We start from the raw sequence: 20,325 nt of genomic DNA, 5'->3' as shown, positions 1-20,325 counted from the left end.
AGAGTTAACTTTAAGCAGTCTTTAACTCATGACACTGCACTATATAGATCTGGAGTTCTTGCTTTCAATTCCACCTTTAACTCATGGTCTCTTCTTACACTCACCAGTTTGTATCAGGTACTCAATGCTAATATCATCCACTGGGAAATAGGCAGCTGTTGCTCCATACTCTGGACACATATTGGCAATAGTGGCTCGGTCAGCAATTGACAGCTGGGATACACCAGGACCAAAAAACTCCACGAATTTACCCACGACTCCAACTTGGCGAAGGTGCTGTTATAAAAATACAGTGCTTGCGTCACTGCTAGGTGTGAAATGACCTAAGCACGTATGTTACAAAATCCAGCTTTCAACTTCAGAGAAACCCTTTTCAAAGGTTTCTATAGCCATTTGAAACCAGGAAGCTTTGCTAAACTAAATGACAAAGATGAGGACGCACAGACATAAAGTTTCAATAATAAAATACAACACAGGGATGTATTCCTTCTAAACTTGCTCTTCCTCTCACTTAAACTAGAGTCTATCTTAGAACAACTGTATTTTTCTCAGAATGACATTCTAAGGAGAGAACAGCATGGGGTCTTTAGACAGCAAACCCAGGAAGACAGGGAAACAGGAAGAGCCAACTGCACAAGCACATGAATCAAACTGTAAATGACTGAGCACACACAAAAACCGCTAGCTTTCCTCATTTGGACGTTCTCTCTAGAGAGAGCATCCCATGATGAACACATGTACCAGTTTCTGACTCCAAACAACACTAATGCCAACCCAGCAATACTCTTAATTCAGTCACAATCCACAGAGTTAATAAACATACTATGGACATATGACATATGAGCGAAACACTTGCAGATTAAAGAAATCAGACTGCAACACTTACTGACTGTTTTCAGATTTTACACTGCCTTAAACAGGCACTTCAAAAAAAAAAGTAATCATGTTTCTTTTGAGGTGGTAGAGAAAGAAGATCCTTTTACAAGCACCGTTGGGCCAAAGCAGACACACATGAGGATTTGAACAGGCCACAAGATATCAGCTCTCTGTTCCATTTTACCCGGCTTCTGGAAAAGATTTGCCTAGCAAATTTGCAGTTGTCCTTGGGCAGCTGATTCCAACCCACACAGAGTCAAAAAACATTAAAATAGTCCAAAATGACTACATGGAAGCACACACAAGGCTCCTAAGCATGCAGCACAGTGACTCTGTCCTACAGAACATGCGAACCTTCCAGCAGTAATGGCAAAACAGTAGACATGTTAATTACCTTGGTAATGGTGAGCACAATGTCAGTGGACGTTACCAGTGGCTGGGGGTTTCCTAGCAGCTTATAGCCAACCACCTCAGGAAGCACCATGCTGATTGGCTGGCCCAACATCACTGCTTCTGCTTCAATGCCACCGACACCTATATGCAACAGGAGTATATAATCCAACTATTCAGAAAGATAGTAATGCATCAAAGATCATCAAAGATAAACCGATGAAGTACAATTAACTGACGATTACTCAACTTAAGGTGTGAAAGGGGAGAGAAGGCAGACACCCAGAGGGCTTAGCCTTCTGCTAAGAGGCACTCCTCAACTTGCTTCAGGTTCTGCAAGGCTGGGCTTTCTAATTTCCTTCTGTTTCATATTTCCATTGTTGTTCCTCAGCCATTAGACAGGATATTAAGTAAATCTAAGTTCTTACTCTGAGAACGCTTGACTTTTACAGTAACAGATCTAAAAATTTATGCAATGCATAAATGAAGAACTACTGACATGTCACTGAACAAGATGTGCTGTGAGTGAAATATATGCAGACCATGACTACTGGTCACCAAAGAAAAAAATTATTTTGAAGGAAAGAAAGATTATTAGAGTCAAGAGTACAGATTGTTCTAAAGAATACTAACAGAAAAGTTACTTGTTAAGACAGAAATATCTTCCTTAAGTCTATTAAGTTTAACAGGACTTGGGCATGTGCAGGTGAAAATCTCTGTGTAAGCACACCTTCAGTATTAGAGGAACACAATTCAAATGACTACCTCATTTTGCTAATTTAATAAGGTAGAGTATCAAGATGTCAGTTATTGTGCAATCTAAAAAACTCATGGTGTTTATTAGCAATTTGGCATTAGGCAACAGTTTTATAACTTTGTGCCTGTAGAAAGTCCCTCTCATGTTTATCTTCCACTTTCAAAGCTCCTTCTACCTTTTGTTTAGCTTAATTAATACTGAGCTAGAACAAATTGCCTTTAATAGTTGCTTGTGTATGCCAAACCACTACTCCTATTCCTTTACCCACTTAATCTAATAATGGTTCTGAAAAATAATTTCAAATTTATTTTATACAAAATTATATACCTATGTTAATTAAAAAGATAATTCTGTGACAGATCCAATTATGTGACTCCTTTCACAAGGTGTTGAATCATTTTAAAACAGTCAAGTTACTCTACATGACTGACAGGTTACCACAGGAAGGCATAAAGCAAGTTCAGCATTACCAGTCACTACCAAAAAATGCTGGATCCAAGAGTGCGTCCTTTGAGCATGTATGGTACGGATTATGCCAAGCCATACTTTAAAATTCTGGAGAAAATGAGGATAAGTTTACAGACACACTCTTCCAAGCAGCTATTGGTGTTGCAACATCATCTAAATGAAGGCTCCATGTGTAAGGTGCAAGCAAATATAGAATGAAAAAGACATCTCTTATCCCAAAGATGCCATGGTTTTAAATAACCTTTAAAAAAACCCAAACATGTTTACATTTGTATTCCAAACCAGCAGTTCTTCCACCCTTGACAAAAAGTCTCAATTGACCAATAGTGCCACAGCAACATATGTGCAGTACAAAAAGCACAATGTCCTACTTCTACCACATGTGGTACTCAGAACTTGACAAAAGCATCTTTGTAAGCAACTAGCAAATGCTGTTTAAAAACACATCTCTTTGTATGATATCTATTTCAATAGGGCTCCTACCACCATAACACAGGAAAATAAAAAGCTCAACTGAAGTTTTTGCTACGATGATTTTGGTATGATTGCAAATACTTTCATTTCATACCTACTTATTTAGTCTATAATTCAAACATTGCAGTTCACTACTACAAGTAAAAAAAGGTATTATTTGTATTTATTTCTGTAATGAGTATACTGCAGACTATTGGTATTAAAACATACTTCATAGTGCTGTTTTCCACAATGGCCTCTCTGGGCGTATTTAACTCAGATTCAGTTTTCAGCCTCTTTAATCTAATGCAGCATTTGAAGTACTTTTTGATAAGGTAACACCTTGAAAGTAGCTAAGTGACTTAGGAACAAATGGATATTCAGTGATGCTTCAACTACCTTGCCATACCAAATGACTAAGACGCTTCCAGAAGTCTTATTTAATATTTTCCTTGCCTGCTTCCTTGTGATTTAAATGCAGAAGAGAAAACAAAGTAAAAAAAACCAAAAACAACAAAAACCCAAAAACTACAATGCATGCACCAAAAATCATCTGAGACTGCTATCAGAATAGAGCTTAGTTACAAAGTCTTAAATAACCGCACAAGACCTTATCAGGTTCCCTGAAACCAGGGTTAGTCTGTGTACTGTGTCTGGCTGGCATGGAGATAAGTCTTCTTTACAGCAGCCCTATCTAGTGCTGCGTTTCAAATTTGTGACCAAATCAGCACTGATAACACACCAACGTTTTAGCTATTGCTGAGTAACACTTACACAGTGTCAAGGTCTCTTCTGTTTCTCACTCTGCCACTGAGCAAGTAAGCTGGTGTGGGCACGACACAGCCAGGAAAACTGACCCAAACTGAACAGTGATATTCCATGTCATGTAACATCATACTCAGCATTAAAACTGGGAGGTAGTGGTGGGTGAAATTTCTCTAAAGCAGCCATTGCCCAGGGACTAGCTGGGCTTTGGTGTGTCGGTGGGAGCTGGTGATGGTTTTTGCATTGCTTGCTTTTGTTTCCTCCCCCCCCCCTCCCCTTTTTTCTGTTCCCACCCCATCCTCCTTAAATAAACTGTCTTTACCTCGACCCATGAGGTTCTTCTTGCATCTGCCCTTCCAATTCTCTTCCCCCATGGTGCCGGCAGGTAGAGTGAGAAAGCAACTGGGTGGGGGTTAACCTGCCAGCCAGGGTCAACTCACCAGAGTCTGTCAGCTTAAGTCAGCCAACAGACTATTCACGATACACTACTGCACGTACCCCAGCCAAGCACTCCCAAACCATCTATCATGGTGGTGTGCGAGTCAGTGCCCACCACACTGTCTGGATAGTAGTAGCCATCCTGATCCATCACAACTCTTGCCAGGTACTCCAAGTTCACTTGGTGGATGATCCCCGAGCCTGGCGGAATAATCCTCATGTTTTTAAATGCCTGAGAGCCCCACTGAAACAGAAGGAATTGGAGTCAAAAATTTCCAATGCATATGAGCAATGGAAGAACTTTTGTTCATTGCACTTTTCTCCTCACTAATAGGATTAATTCTTTCAGTACCTTTAAGAATTCAAACCTTTCTTTGTTCCTTTCAAATTCCAGGTCCTGATTTTTTTGCAAGCTGTCTGATCTGCAAGGGAAAATAACCAGCTGTAAGAACCAAAAGTATCCACCTGAAATTTATGTCTGGTCAGATATACCCAAAGGTTGAAAGGAAAGAAGAGTTATTAGCTAATGTTAATGCTGATCAATGTCATCTTTTAAATCTCACTGGAGCTGTGAACTCCAGGCAACCAATGAAAAGGATTTAAGAAATCTTAAGAGATAATACCTGAAGTCTGGTTCAAATATGAGCACTAATCTGCCTACTATATAGGTGTGAGGCCTAAAACTTGTAGCTTGAGAAAAGCTACACAACATCTTAGAGCAATGTGAAGTTTCTAATACCTAAATCAGAAGCAATCAGCAAAGCAGTAAAGGGAACTGGAACACAACTGCTCTGTAACTTCAGTCTAAAAGAGATTATCACTGATGATAAAATGCTGCCTGAATCCCCTGTGTTTCAAAACAGACAGGACTAACAAACTTTTCACTTGAATCAGCTACCTAACTTAGGCCTGCAGAGTTTGAAAGCACTGAAGCATAGGGCTGGCTAATGTTTTCTCCACATACACATGAGCCTAATAGAAACAAAATAAGGCTGTGACAAAAAGTAATTATTAGCAAAAAATTATCTAAATTAAGTCCTGGATACTACCAATACCATAACATGAATGTTATTAAAATAATAAAGAAAAAAAACCATAATAGTTGATTTTGTCCTATGGTAAAGATTAAATTGTATCTCGTTCACAAAGATATATGCTGTTTCACAAAGATCTTAAAAGATTACATGATGCAAATTAAAAAGAAAAAAGGTTAGCTTTCTAGTTAATAGATTAGTGCTAGAAGACCCATTACCTTAGAGATCAGTCTTTCAATTATTATTTCTAAGTTAGTGTCTATTTCTAAACTCCTTAGTGTTAAGCTTGAGAATAGATACAGCATCTCTAGGAAAAAATTTAAAGGGAGTTGATTTTTCAGTTACGTAAGTCAACATCTTTAAGCCCTTTTTCTTCCCTGCCGACTATGAAGTGGCATCAGTGAGAATTTGTATCCTTACTAGTCTACAGCTTAAAAAAAAGTAGGAAAATAGTTATATTTTAAAAGTGTCTGGCAACATTCTTCTGTGAAGCAGGCCTCACAATACATTTCTGCTCAGAAGTTCAGTATTTTTATCCTCAAGAAGACTCTAAATATTGGCACTGAGAAAGTGTTTTTATGGTCTTTCATTTACACGTTCTAGGAATTTTCTTTGCAATGCTAGAACTTAAGCAGCCCATTTCAAAACTATCTACTTTAGGGACAATAAGTACACAGAGCATTTGAGCAGGTAAGGTAACTGCAGACCAAGAAACTTCAGGAGTTTGGAAGATGTAAGGAAATCACTGAGAAAGGTATAATTGCAGGATCTGTTTGGAAGAGTAGTTCAGTAGGCCCATGTTTAGATACCATGGAGAGTAGAAGGACCCCTATGCAGAGATCTTGTGGGTCTAGTAAGTGCTCATCTCTTTGTAGCACGTTGAGGATTGAAGACCATTATGTTTCTTTCCTATATTTACAGTGGCCATATTAATCAGTGTCTTGTGCTCTCTTGCATGGAGGCACTGAACTAGCAAACAGTTCCCCAGAGCTGGGCTAGGGCAGCTCAGGTCTATTCTTCTATAATAAGGAAGAAAGGATACATTCTTGCATGTCCTTTCCAAAAAGCCCTATGGGGTCAAAAAAGTGCATGTGGAAAAAAGCTATTTCTGAGCAACTAAGAATAACGCAATATTATTATGGAAAATTATGACCACCACAGGTCTGGACTGAGCCTGTTTCTATTAACATTTAGTCCAGGCTTCTGCTGCTGAGAGATGCACCACAGAAAAAGAAATCCCCCGAAATAATTCACAGCAACCGATACAACAGTCTAACTTAAACCTCTTAAGGTTAGGATGTTATAGTGCAAATGCTAACAATATCACTAATGGAACTACTTTTATGATCAGTACTTGGATCCAGCTTACTTACTACCATTAAGAAGTAAGAGTTATTTTGTGCCCTTACCGCCTGTTAAAATCAACCTGGATGGAGTGATCTATCACTAGATCAGCAGGACAGATAGGATTGATTTTTTCAGGGTCCCCACCAAGTTTCTTCACAGCATCACGCATTGCAGCAAAGTCAACCACAGCAGGTACCCCACTAAAACAGAAAAGAAATAGGCAAGGTGAAACAATTTGGAAAAGAAAAAAACAACAAAACAAACACGACTGAGATCCTGAGACGTAGAACAGACACCTACTGTCCCGTACAAATGCAAGAGTAGCCTTGCCCTGAGCCTTGGGATCATTACTCTGTGTCAGAGACCGGACCCTTGGGAAGACAAAGTCACAAGAGCACAAGGGACAGAACTGTATATCCTGAGAACTCTAAGAATTAAAAGCTAAAGACAAAATTTATCAAGTAACAGAAGCAGTTTAACATGATTGGCTGGGAATCTGAAAGCTTAGTGCTAGTCAGCATTCCTTTTGGACCTTGAACTGGTTTATCTTCTTTTGCTCTGTTCCTCTCTCTCCTCCCCAATCTGTTTAAAAAAAAATAAAAATAAGTGGAGAAGGGGAAAATGACAGTGTATTTTCTTTCATTCTTTGCTATGTTTATTTAGCTGATTTTAAGGGAAGGGTAATTTTTTCCAAGTTTGGCAAGGCACAGGAGAATCTTCTCCATAATTAGGGCTCTTTGCTATCTTCCACACTTCAAGTGAAACTGGCAGAGCAGGGCATCATATTTCTTAAATTACAAAGGATGTGACTGCAAAACACCTTTGCAGAATAACCGTATTTTCAGAAGTGGATATAACTGCCCGGGCAGATCACCAGACAAACACAAAAGGCAGAAATAAGATGTACTATTCGTCTTTACTAACAAATTCTTATACTTACCACTGACAAAACACCTTGTATCACAAATTACATTCAAACAGCATGTTCTCAGGGTATATGCCAACATTCACATTTCTGCCTTCTCATATATCTTGTGACAATGCTGCAAGCCCTTGAACTCCAAGTGACTTAGAAAAAAGTTAACAGGCCTTGTTCTCTATGTTTGTATGTCTCATTCATCCAAAACAATTTTTAAATCCCTAAATTAAGCCTTCCTTCCTAAATGAAGTAGGTAAACTATACAGAGGGTCAAAGTAATGCATGTGAGAGTCTTTCATCCACCCTCCACTTCCACCCCAAGTTTAGTCATAAGCAAATAGGGAGTAGCAACCAGAAGATCTGGCACTTCAACACCAATCTTAACCAACACATCTATATTTCTTTTAACAAAGCTTCTGGTGCTTCTCAGCACATATATTCTCGGCTTCTCCTGAGGTATGTACTACCACGACATTTTTTAATCAGTTTGGGAAACCCTCTCACATACCAGCCTAACTGATTTTGCTGGCTGCTTAGACAAAAAGAGCAGTCTGTAATGTGCTCATAGGGATCTGGTACCATTCAGTAACCCACTAAGAACACTGTGTTTCTGTATGAGCAGCCCAAAGCAGTGAGAGTTTATGTTTTGAACTCGGATTGTAAGGTAGCTATTAAGATCTTAAAATATATAAGAAACAATGCAAAAGAAAAGGGTTTCTAATTCCCACTGAACTCTACCTTGAAAATCCTGAGTGTTTACAAAAACAAACAAAGAAAGGGTCCACACTATCTAACCTTAACACAATTAACTGATGGTGTCAAGCAGTTTGTTGTCCCAGGATATGTCTATTCCAAGGAAAACACCAAATGCTCTGTTATGCTACTTAGGTGGATTTGGGCAAGGGCAGGGGTGGAAGGAAAGGACAGAAGGAAGGGAAGAGTTATTTTGCCAGCTTACAAATGTTACACAATTGAAAAGGAACAGACACAACACCCATCTACAGTCTTAGAGGAACTCAGGATAATTACAGCATGATCAGATCTAGGAAATTCAATAATTCTAATCCAGACACGTTAATGTAATTGTTGTATGGCTTCTGGGAAGCTGCCGAAGCTGCCTTTTCCAAAAGCTCTCACTCAGGAGCCTGTTCAAAAGTTCGTTTGTCATGTATGCAGTTGCTATGCAGACTTATAGGGAAATTTTTAAAACTCAGCAGGAGAGTAGGGGGCAAGAAGGAAGTGCAGTAACAAAGGAAACAACGTTTGCTTGAAAGTTTGACTTCCTCTATGCTCCAGCTTTTTAAAATGTTAACAGCCAGTGGGTAAAAAAATAGATAGAAATCAGCACATTTTCAATTGAGGCTTTGCCAGTTTTTCCTAATGTCTTTAGGAGCTGAGCTGTTCTAGGTCTCTAGCACCTGGCCAACCTTTGTGAAAATGCAAAACAGAAGGTATGACAGCTAAGACACCTTGCTGTTCTGAGAAATAAAATCAACTGACAGCTTAGCAGCATGGGGGTCACAATGGATGAACTAAACTCTCTTACAAAGGCAGAGGACAAAAGTACAAAGGACAGTGGACTTGCAAGTCAAATACTGTATTAAAAACAATTAGAAGCTACTGTTCCACCTCAAAATTGACTTTCCACATCCACCAGGAACTACTACATGCTGACACATGGGGACTAACCACACTGCAGTAACAAGGCCCACTTTTCAGAGTCCATTAGGTAGGAATCTCAACTCGCATTTCTGGGAAAAAGTAGACTTTCATTTTTTCAACAGCAGAGAAGTCTTTAAAAATATATGTGGAATAATATTGACGCAGAGGAGATAATAATGATATGGGTTAAAAATGAAAATTGAAAGGGTAGAAAACTGAAAGCAAGAGCCCCTGGGGGGTAGGAAGACATCAACCTCCCCCCCTACAACAACAACAACAAAATCTCTAAACTCTGAATTCCTTCACTTGGATTAATTTATCCATCCCATTTTCTTCTCTTCTGTTTTTGAAGAGTTTTATATTTATTTCTCCATCTCAGAAGCATTTCATTTAATGCTTTTATAATGAGTGTTTGCCTCTCCAAGTGGTGTCTGTAGCATGACATCCAGGAAATCTGTAAAAGGTCTTCTCAAACATTTCATTGCTATTCTTTCCCTCAGCTCAACCCTCCAGCCCAAGCTGAGCATTGCTGCACTTTCAAGAGCCCCTCTTCCTAGCTTTGCAGAGCATCAGACTCACGTGAAGTCCTGGAGAATAACTCTTGCAGGCTTAAACGGCACTTCAACATTCCTGTGTTGCATCACTTTCCAGTTGAGAATATTCTCAACATCTCTCTTCTTCACTAGGAATTCATCACAGTTACGGATTGCTGCTTCCAAGAGGACTCGAATAGAAAACGGCAGGCGTGCTGCATGGGTAAGATGTAAGAAACAAATTCAGTTTTTACCTTAGGGTATAGGTCAGCAAGTGCAGAGAGCCATGCCTGGGGCAGATGGGTCCCCGAGTGCTATCCCCATATTCTCACAAGACTTTATCTCAAATTATCAGGCACCCTTTTCTAGCCTCCAGCTTTGTCAGCAGGTCAGCGCTAACTGACCCGTTCCACTCAAACCTTTGAGAAGATTTACTGTTTTCTTCTGCTAAGTTATTACATTTTTCTGCTGGATAGTGAAAATTGCATCCTTTTTTCTTTAAGGACTCTGGAGTTTATCACTCTTGGAATCCTGGAATGGATCAACTGGTAATACCACCTGTGTATTTGACTACTTCTTAAGACGCATCTCTGCTTTTCACTCACTAAGTCCAACATTAATTGATTTCTCATTTACACACTATCTGAGCCTGCAATGGATAAGTGTTGCTGACATTCCGAGAAAACGTCCCTCCTCCTGCTTCCTGAATTCTCCTTAATCACTTGTTTCCTCTTTGAAAGAGTAACAATACCCAACACAGACAGCTCTAAGCTATAGATACTCACTTTCTAAGTCAGTGCCATGGATTGTAAGACTTTTACCAGTGTCACATGGAAAATGCCTGAGTACATTCAGGTAGTGTCAGAGGAACTAAAGAAAAAGCCTCCTCAGAAAGGATTTTCTAGCCACTACCCTTTTCAAAGCTTTTTAAAATAATCCTTCTGGATGGTCCAGTCATATCAGTGTCAGTTCCTTTCCAGCCTTTTACAGTAGCACATTAATATATGAGAAAACTTGTGGTCTTAGTTTTGCCTAGTCCTCCTCATCCACTCAAGAAAAACAAGACTGCTTTGTGCACAGCATGCTGAGATAATAATACTGTGATCTCGCCAGTATTTCTTTAGTTCTAATTTTCCACAATTAATTTTCCTAAAATTTAAAAATAAACCATCTTTTGAATTGATAGTTCTCTCCAGAGACCAAATATCGTCCAATGTTGCAATGTCTCTTCAGGTTCTGTTAATCAAACTTAACAAAATGCTTTCTTTACATTGTCAACCCACCGTATCTCACATCTTCCAATTTGCTCAGATTAAAGAACTTCTTCAGAGGCTGTTTAGGGTCCAGTGGCTCCACAATCTGTACAAAAGGGTTGCTCATGGTCATTCAAGACCCTCAGTGTCCCTAAAACACAAGAGAAAAATCAAAGTAATTTTCATGACATCTGTCCCATGTACAAAATACATGTCCCACAGTGCCACAATGTATCTGTCCCACATACAAGGCCTGCACCAGACAAGAAGGTACTGCCCAGTCGTTTTAGTCTTGCTCTTTCCCCTACAAATCTACTTGTAACATGTCCTCAGAGATAAAAGGTCTGCAGGAAGATTACAGCATTGTGAAAAATATGGATACACCACATGGTTTACAAAGGAAGTTCAATGTCTGCACTATCGTCTTCTTTATGCTGCTTCTAGACAGCCCCCTGTGACTCTGTGATCCACAAATCACTACAACAATGTGGTCCCACTTCTTAAGTGGCATCGATCTAAAGCTAAACAGACAGGCATTTGCATCCAAAAATAGAAACAATTAAACTAAAGCAGAAAACCCGATAGTTTTACTTGAGACAGAAAATGTTACAGATTAAGATTATAAACCTTGACTATCAAGAGACACAAGGAACCCTCACAATCTCAGAAAGGTTTGTTAGGGTCACCACAAAAAAAAAAAAAAAAAAAAAAAGTAGATTCCACTGTAAACATAATTTTAGTTTGAGATATTTCTTTTTCATGGCTGTCCTAATGGTTTACTGGATAGAGCATTCCACTGAGACCTAGGACTTCTAGAGTTTACCTACACAAGTTAAAGTACCATGAGATATTCCCACTATCAGAGCCAACTAACATAAAGGGGCCTAAACTCACACTAGAAACATCTCTCAATTTACAGAAAAGGTTAACTGCATACAAACTGCTTAATGGGACAGTTCCTAGGACACTCTTAAAACCTGCACTCTGCCCAGGGCTCTTTTGGGAGCTTAGGCCAACACATGCCAAGGAGCAAGCTAACAATTTAACAGCAAGGACAACTCTCTTCCAGTGGCTGGCAAGATTCCCAGTCATCATTAGATTTTTTTTAAAAGAGACATAATCACAGGCCTGATATCCAGGTCTGTTGTTTTCCCACAGCACTGTTCCTGTCTTCATTCAAGTAACACTGTCTCCCCTTGCCCCAGTTTTTCAAAGAAAAAAAAAAAAACAAAAACAACCCAACAAGGTATGAGATGCACATCCTTTGACAGGCCTTGGAGACTGTTTGGTGCGAACAGCTATACAAAGCCCAGTATTTGTTAAAAACAGTTGACACAAGGCCAAAGAGCGAATTAATTTATCTCACATGTCAATCTCATTGACTGGGGGATACTTTTATATGGAATACATTTATGGGGAATTTTTAACATATCCCAGTAAAAATCCCATTTCACGTACATTGAAGACATAAACCAAGTCTGAGGTTAGATTGAGATGTAGAGATAGCCCAAATAGTGGAAAAGGAATGTCCAGGCTGTAAAGCGACAATATACTGTAAAAGAAAGAAAAATTTCCAGAATTCTGTCTCACATTCTCATCTACAAGAGAGTGATGACCTTATCACTCTCTACAACAACCTGAAAGGAGGTTGTAGTGAGGTGGGTGCTGGCCTCTTCGCTACAGTAACAAGTGATAGGACAAGAGGAAACGGCATCAAGTTGCACCAGGGAAGGTTTAGGCTAGATGTTAGAAAAAAATTTCTTCACTGAAAGAGTGAAGGCACTGGAACAGGCTGCCCAGGGAAGTGGTGGAGTCACCGTCCCTGCAGGTGTTCAAGAAACATGTAGATGTCGTGCTTAGGGACATGGCTGAGTGAGTTATAGGTGGTGTTGGGTTGGACTTGATGATCCTTGAGGTCTTTTCCAATTTTAATGATTTTATTCTATTTTCAGATATTCTTCTTCCCAGACTTGCAGATTCTCATTCTGCACACAAACCCATCAAGTTCTGCGTGTCATCTTCTTTAAACAGCATGAACTACTCAGCTACTCCTCTTCTAAGCAGACTCTGTGCTTCTACAATTGAGCAGGATCAAAATAAACTGCTTCCTTTCTCTCCTTGCCAGCTCTGCTCGTGATGAGTTTTATTTTCTGCCTTCCAAGCTGAGAACTTTATTTTATGCATATCTCCTTCTCATGGGAAAGTCTACGGTTAGCTGAAGATAGAAAACTCTGGGATATCCCCTGACAGATAAAGCAGGAGACCATTACTTTGATATGACCATGAAGAGTCCACTGCACTCAGTTCACATATTCTCATTTAAGTGTAAACTGCAGCTGTAACATTTCCCATCCAAGTAAGTGTGTTGGCAAACCACAGCAGCAATTCAAGATATTATGACACCCTATCTACATGCTACAATTTCTTTGCCAGACATCACCGTCTTCCCTGAACACTGCTTTTTTAGTTCACAGTACAAGATACTTCAGTACAAACCCGCTTTCATCAGTAAGTTACACAAGTATGTCAAACTGTGGGGTGACCAAGGCCAAAACACATGTTCTTTTCACCTGCCTGGTCACACTGACATGAACAACTGTTACAACCTTGTAAGCCATTTAGAAATCCCTGCAAACAGGTCAAGCACCTAGAAAAAATACCAACTTGCAGCACCGCTGCAGGAAATTTCACAGAGCCAGAGAAGCCTCAGTCATACCAGCTACTATTTCCAGACAGTAAATAAACCAAGTAGCCACAGCACAGAACTCAAGCTAGCAATCCGCCAAAAAAGATGCAAGAGTGCAATACTCTGCAGAGTACACCAGAATTTTTAAGTAACCCCTGCAATAGATACAGATTAACTTGTGATTGCAGCACAGAATATTTGTTCACATTTTGCAGGCACTGAAATGTAAATATGTAAACAGGCTAGCACACAGGGTAGCCAACATCTGTCTGCTTGGGATTGGTGCAAGTGCAGGGTCACATGCATTGACCATGGCCAGTGCCCCGTGATCATGGCAATAGCCGATCACACGCACCAAGGAAAGCACTTATCTTCTGCCTAGCAACCTCAAAATTGTTTGCGTGGAGGTCACATCCAAACGGGGATTCCACACAGTGGCCCTCAGGAAGACAGAAGTATAGATTAAGAGGTTTCTAACCGTAACAGCCACCAGCCACCCAGACAAACGGCGCTCATCCTGGTGTTGGAAAACAGCAGCAACTCCAGCCCAAGCTATTCCCCCTCTCCAATTATCCATAAGCAAGTTCTTTACTGCTTGGGCAATTCTGGACACAGCCCTAGGACTCCAGGGGTTTCAGCTGACTGAAATATATGAAAAAGGTTCAATTGCCTTCTCAAAGGGTTGCATGACTTGTATAAAGTGTACTAGACAAACAATAGCTTTATTTTAACCCTTCCTCTGCCTACTAACACATTTCTGTAAACACTGATAACTATGCTCACACTAATGCTGATCATCTTTAAATCTACACTCCCTATTGTTTTCCACTCACCTTGTTACATTGATGCAGTTGCTTAGCACTTTGTCACTTAGCTACATCTCATATCAGAGTACACCTCAAGTTCACCCATAGACTGCACATCAGCTCATCACAGAAAGTCTGATTTCTGACTTTTCTCTCTCCCAGCTCCACTTCTCGCCCAGGAGAAGCAAAAGTACAGAAGGATTCTAACCATGAATACCAAGAGGGCAAATTTATTTGGATGAGGTCATAACTTTCCAAATATTAAAAAAAGGAAGTTGTTTTTTGTGCAAGCAACACAGAGCAGAGAAGGACCCTTGGCTGTAACAGCTGTTCCATACTGTCTGTATCCCTAGATATGACACAGGGGGGTTCAAATTTCTCTGGCAACACAAGTTTTACTTTGTGATACTCAAACAAAGCAATTGCACTAGCAACATCTGAGTACAACAGCCCTCACTTCATCTGCACTGAGTGGGTCTGTGAACTTGGCTTCTCCCACAAGAGCTCAGATGTTTACCAGCAACAAAGGATCAGTGCAAAAATGCCTAGCAGCTGTACTGTGTGGGGATCTCTATCGCAGCCCGAAGACCACGCCATTTCATGATCATTGCATAGGAATTATGCACAAGTCCAAGGAGACAAAAGGAAAAAGGTGACTGTACCCTCCTCTTTCCTTGTCTTCTCTTAAGAAGTTATTCAACTAAATCAAATACACTCAAAGCACACTAAAGCCTCGTGCACATCCACAAAAAGTATTGAAGTATGTAACCTAAAATAACTTTTTTTTTAAAAAACAACATTCATGGGAGATTTAAACATATGATCAATGTGTTGATTTTGAATCTTAAGCTGATGTAACTTTTCTGAGTATCCAACATAAACACGGCAATAGTCACATCACAACAGCTTCTACTGGAAAAGGACTCAGTTCACTAATTGAGGTATTATTTAAAGCATGTTCTCGACTGACTGTGGGTCCTGGACTTTACTTCAGACCCCTTTAAAAGCAGCAGTGTGACCTGGAACAATTTCAGCAAGCTGAAATTTTACAGACATGAACAGAATAAAGAAAGCATCCTGACAGATCCTGTAGTTATGCACTTGCAGAAATTATCTCATGCAGACTGTAGAGGGGAAAAGGTATGCTGTTTAGCCTCCCATTATACCCAAGAGAGAATCTGAAGACACCAGAGCTGTTCTAGACACCACTTTTAACATATTACTCTACCCTCTTTAGAGCTGCAGGAGAGCCTGAAGGTAAAAATGAATACAGCTAAGCAGGCTACAAGCAATAATCTCTTTCACACCACTAAAAAAAAAAAACAATTTTTTTCTTAAACATAACTGCTCTTACCTTCAGTTGTTGTAACAGATCAATACCAATTGTTATATTGCTTCAGGGGTTTTTAGGATCTCAGGGGAGCCATCCAGAGTAAGAGAAAACCTTAGCGTATGAAGTACTTTTCTGCTAAAATTCAGGCTGATAGTAAATCATGCTCTTTCTGTAGTACATGACATGCATGCTGACAAAAAACTGCTGATCAGTAATAATCACATTTATTACAGAAGTGCCTGAGGATGAACCAAGGACACAGATTTTTTTGTTCTGACCTGCAGAAAGGGAAGAAAAAAGAACAAAAAAAAAGCCTCTGCCTGAGATAACTTCTGTCTAAGGTTCAGGCCACAACATAGGAACAGATCAAGCACAGTCATTCAGCATTCTAGTACAGACATATTAACCTCGCTCAGAGAAAGAGGACATGTCTCCACCACTGTCTTTTCTATTCCATCTTTGGTTTCTTAGTTGTTGTCTTTCAGATTATGAGAGGGTGCCTATGTTATTAACAGGAAGAGTCCATTTTAAGCATCTAACTAAACCTAAACACCTAATAGCTTGACTAAAATACATTACAAGTAGTAAAACCTCTTTTTTTTTCTGGAGACTGGTAAACTCCCAGCCACCACTGGAAAACACACAATCAACAAAGGAGCAGTTTAACTTGGACACTCTACCAGATGCTACAAATGCTAGAAAAAACTACACTCAGCCAAAAGTGGTATTTATCAGCCATCAAGAAATGGAGGAAAGTTCAGACTTGCCGGTACTTACAGGAAATATGTGAAGAAACTTCCAACTGAAAACTGGGAAAAGGAGAGGTAAGCTGGCAGGACTGCTATGACAAAAGCCCTTGCCTGGTGATAAGGCAGAGGACACAGGCAGCACTCATGGCCTTGCTTGGAAAAGACAGCATCTTCCACCCACGCTGAATCTGATCTTACCACCTTCCATTGCAATTATCATTCCTCCTCTTACTCCCCCAAGTTATTTTCCTTAGTTTTGTCCAGTCCACTGATTGACACTGTGTGTAATGTGTCTGTGTATGTATGTGTGTGTATCTCTGCTTAGCTGGTAAGTATGTCACAAGCAAACACAGCTAAAGCAAGTAACTCAAACAGTCTAATGGGAACTGCAGCAGAGCAGCAGGCTGCTCAAAATCCATCAGGACAACACTGAGCATGCATTTTCTGACTACTAAGAATAACATATAGCTGAAAAGCACTTCTCAAACTGAGGGCTACTGCTCAGCTCCCCAACAGAAGATGAGCCTCTGCAACTTACATAGCTCTTCTCATGGTTTCACATTCTACTCAGCAACGGGCCTTAATCAAAAATGTTGATGATTACTTCCAGTTTATCTAAGTTACAGATCTCTTAGTCACGAACAAAGATCTCTTAGCAGGTCCAGCATGTAAGAACTTCTGTTGTATTGGAATTGCAGCATTACCTGTGCATGCCTATCTTGCTTGAAAAGCAAGGAAGGAACAAATCTATATTAAGCATGTTGCCAGAAGTCTGCATTTTTGATATGGAAAGACAGCCTCTCCAATATTAGTCAGGTGTCTGCAGCAGTAAAACTCTGGTAAGTAAATTCATCCATAATTCAAGTCAGGTTAGAAAAAAAACACTAATCCAGATACTTGTATGGCACAAAAAAAATTTAGTTGAAATATCTAAGTTGCCTAAGAAAAATGTTTTTGTTGCCGGGGGGTGGGAGGAGAACAAAGGACAACAAACACACACACACACACAAAATCCGGTGAAAAAAATAATTTAAAAAATCCCAAAACACATTAATGCCCCCAGCATTTGGACAGAGTTCAACACCAAGACTAGAACAAGCAGAGTCTTGTTTTACAATGTATCTAGCTACAATTACTTTTGGATGTGCAGAGAATGGATGAGTACAACTTCTGTTGCAATAAACACAGGTTTCTTGTTCTGACTAAGAGAAGCTCTTACTATTTAACACTTACTCTACCTGTGACAGATAAGGCCACTATATAAGAAACATACAGTGCTGCATAGCTGTAAGCAGTCAGTGATGAGATTTCAGTGCTCACAGTTAGAGATTCGAGAAAGAATCTGTGTTTCTCCATAACACAGAGTAGTCAGTCAATCGTTACATAAAGATCCTTAAAGAGAAGTCCACTCACAATTTGATGACTGAGCAACTATCCTGCTGGCATAAACTACAACATTATTGCACATTGAAAGAAAATGCAGTAATACATTAAGGAGGTTTTTTTAAACACTCTCTAAGCAAAGTTTCAGGGAGCCCCTTTCAACTTTAATGCTCAAGAACTCTGTACTGGAACACAAACAGGCCCCTGTATTGCAGACTACTGTTTTCTCCTCATGCCTAAAACTCTGACTGCAATGCTAAAACATTTATTTATTCAGAGCCATAATGTGCTACATTTCCACTGCACTGGACAGGTTACTAAGTGCATATTCCTATAATCTGCATATTTCGCAGGCTGTCATAAGCATGCTGACAATTTCACTTTGCTTGTAGCACTGTATTGCACGTATCCAAACTGAAGATTTAGTTCAGAGATCCAGCCTGTGAAATCAAACCTTTAGGTCTTAAAGTAACTCCAGCTCCAAGTGAGCTGGAAGTTTGGATGCATTCCCAGTTCCAAGATGTGGATACTAAACTCCTTCACGTCATCCCCTCAGAAAGCCTAATGGTACCTCCTCCCACACTTCAACACAGTTAGTTCACTTACTGCTTAAGGGACAGTGGGAACACTTCTCTTGTATACATCTCACCAGCTTCTGGTGACCCAGGCAAGCACACATATCTAGTATCCTCAGACAGCCTCTGGAACACAATTGAGCCTTACAGTCAACAAAATTCACATCCTAAATAAGCAGGCACAAGCATTAAGGGAATGCTGTATTAGCAGGCTCACCACTGAGTGTCCTAGTTAAAAAGCATAGACTAATTTTCGTTTTGCTGCAGGAAAGTGAGTAGTATTAAGCCTGAGAAGACAAGGAAGCTTATCTGGAGGCTACAGAATGCTGAAAAAATGAAGCCTTGAATTCTTTTTTTCCCTGAAAGAACAACTCTGAACTTTAACCTACTTCCTACCTCTGTACAAACTTGCTGCTCATTTCCCCTGTGTTAGCAGTCTCAAACTACTCATTAACAAATATGCAGGACGGACCAGTTTTAACAAAGAAACAGCTTTCAGAGTTGGGAAAAAAAACAAACAGTGTAACACACAGCAACACGTTCCCACTAACAACACAGAAGCACCGCAAGAAGTCTGAAATAGAGAGAGTGCTGTTAAGTGTGTACAAAGCTTTGGTCTGAAATTTGGTTTCAATTTCAGTATGCACAATTAAAAGACATCTCGGTATTGGTCTGTTTGTTTAAAAAGGCTCACGTGAAGGGGGGAAGAACACTGCAGAGGTGGATAGGAAGTGGAAACAAAATGGGAGGGATTGTGAATCAGCCCTCTACTCACGCCACTACCATAGTACCAGCTCTGTAAACTGCTGTCTCTGCACCTCTAAAATTCCTTTTGTGCAACTTGCCATCTGAACTGTTTCAAAGCTATGAGAGACACGCAGGTGGAAGGAGTCCTTTCAGGATGAAGAACGGATGAGAGGATTACTACTGTTGTGAAATAAACCCTGCACCGTGGGGAAAAAGTCTTAACTTTCCATGCTATTTCAAGAGAAAACCTGAGTAATTCCTGAAAGCTCTGGAAATAAGGAAAGATAATTTTCTCACAACAAAAAATACTGCCTACAATCCCAGCAGCTATTCAACTGTTCATGTAGATTAAGCCAGCTTTTAAACTCCCTTGGCTTCAGCCTGTAAGCACAAGAACAAGTGGGCATCTGGTGAGATTTCATCAATTCCAACCAGCTGTTACCAGAGTTCACTAGTTTCCACAAAACATTTTTAATTCAATTGGTGTTTTCAGAACAGTTTTCTACAGAAAGGCTGAGGGGGGTGGGGGGGAGTGGGAACAAATAAACAAACATACAAAACCCAACCAAACAAAAAAACAACCAAAACTAAACACCCTCTTTCACAAGCTCCTGGAGTCCTCACCCTAGAATTGCGGTACGTCCCAATTCCTGCAAAGAAGTGCCAAATACCTAGAGGAAATCTTCTTAACTAACCACTCCCTAAGGCAGCACTGAAGGCAAGAACACTGAAAAATTCTTACCTCCTTTTGACACAGAGTACACGGGAAATTAAGACTCCTCTCTACCTTCTCACTGTTTCAAAATAAGGGACCACTCTTCAATTCATATCCTCCTAGTTATCTTACATAGACTATTACTCCAGGGAGGGACAAAATTGTCCAGCTATTATATCACAAAATCCTACAGTGAGAGTGTTACAAAACACTAGCAAAATAGATTTGCTACTATTCTTACTACTTAAATACTAATAACATTTCTTCAGTGGTTTTCAGCAATTATTGTTTCAGCTGTTCCATCACTACTATAAAAACTTCACTGAACACTGTCAAAGTAGGAGTGTATTATTCTCTGGATAAAGGGAACCAGAGAGAAAGAAAGGTGCCAAATTACAAATGTGGTATGACAAAAAATGCAGTTTGAAAGCCCTAC

The 20,325-nt window shown here is 39.9% G+C and overlaps 1 protein-coding gene across 1 annotated transcript; it reads right to left on the bottom strand.

Annotated features, from left to right (window-relative positions):
- Positions 1–81: 81 nt before the first annotated feature.
- Positions 82–11,047, bottom strand: LOC104462000 (cytoplasmic aconitate hydratase-like). The gene is made up of 7 exons (XM_010073772.1): positions 10,926–11,047; positions 9,689–9,857; positions 6,591–6,728; positions 4,500–4,569; positions 4,208–4,391; positions 1,271–1,410; positions 82–276 (listed from the first exon to the last, which is right to left on the bottom strand). The coding sequence occupies exons 1-7, from the start codon at positions 11,026–11,028 to the stop codon at positions 82–84; spliced, it is 999 nt and encodes a 332-aa protein (XP_010072074.1). The 5' UTR covers positions 11,029–11,047.
- Positions 11,048–20,325: the final 9,278 nt, after the last annotated feature.

This window comes from Pterocles gutturalis, unplaced genomic scaffold, assembly GCF_000699245.1.
Source record: "Pterocles gutturalis isolate BGI_N339 unplaced genomic scaffold, ASM69924v1 scaffold39342, whole genome shotgun sequence".
In the NCBI taxonomy this organism is placed as follows: Eukaryota; Metazoa; Chordata; class Aves; order Pterocliformes; family Pteroclidae; genus Pterocles; species Pterocles gutturalis.
Note: the sequence above shows the minus strand (reverse complement) of the source record. Positions and strands in the feature narration are given on the sequence as shown.

Coding starts and splice junctions, on each gene's coding strand:
- LOC104462000 (XM_010073772.1), bottom strand. CDS start 11,028: ATGACCATGAGCAACCCTTTTGTACAGATTGTGGAGCCACTGGACCCT. Junction 1,411..4,207: donor TTTGGGAGTGCTTGGCTGGG/GTACGTGCAGTA, acceptor TGTTGCATATAG/GTGTCGGTGGCATTGAAGCA. Junction 277..1,270: donor TTGTGCTCACCATTACCAAG/GTAATTAACATG, acceptor TTTTTATAACAG/CACCTTCGCCAAGTTGGAGT.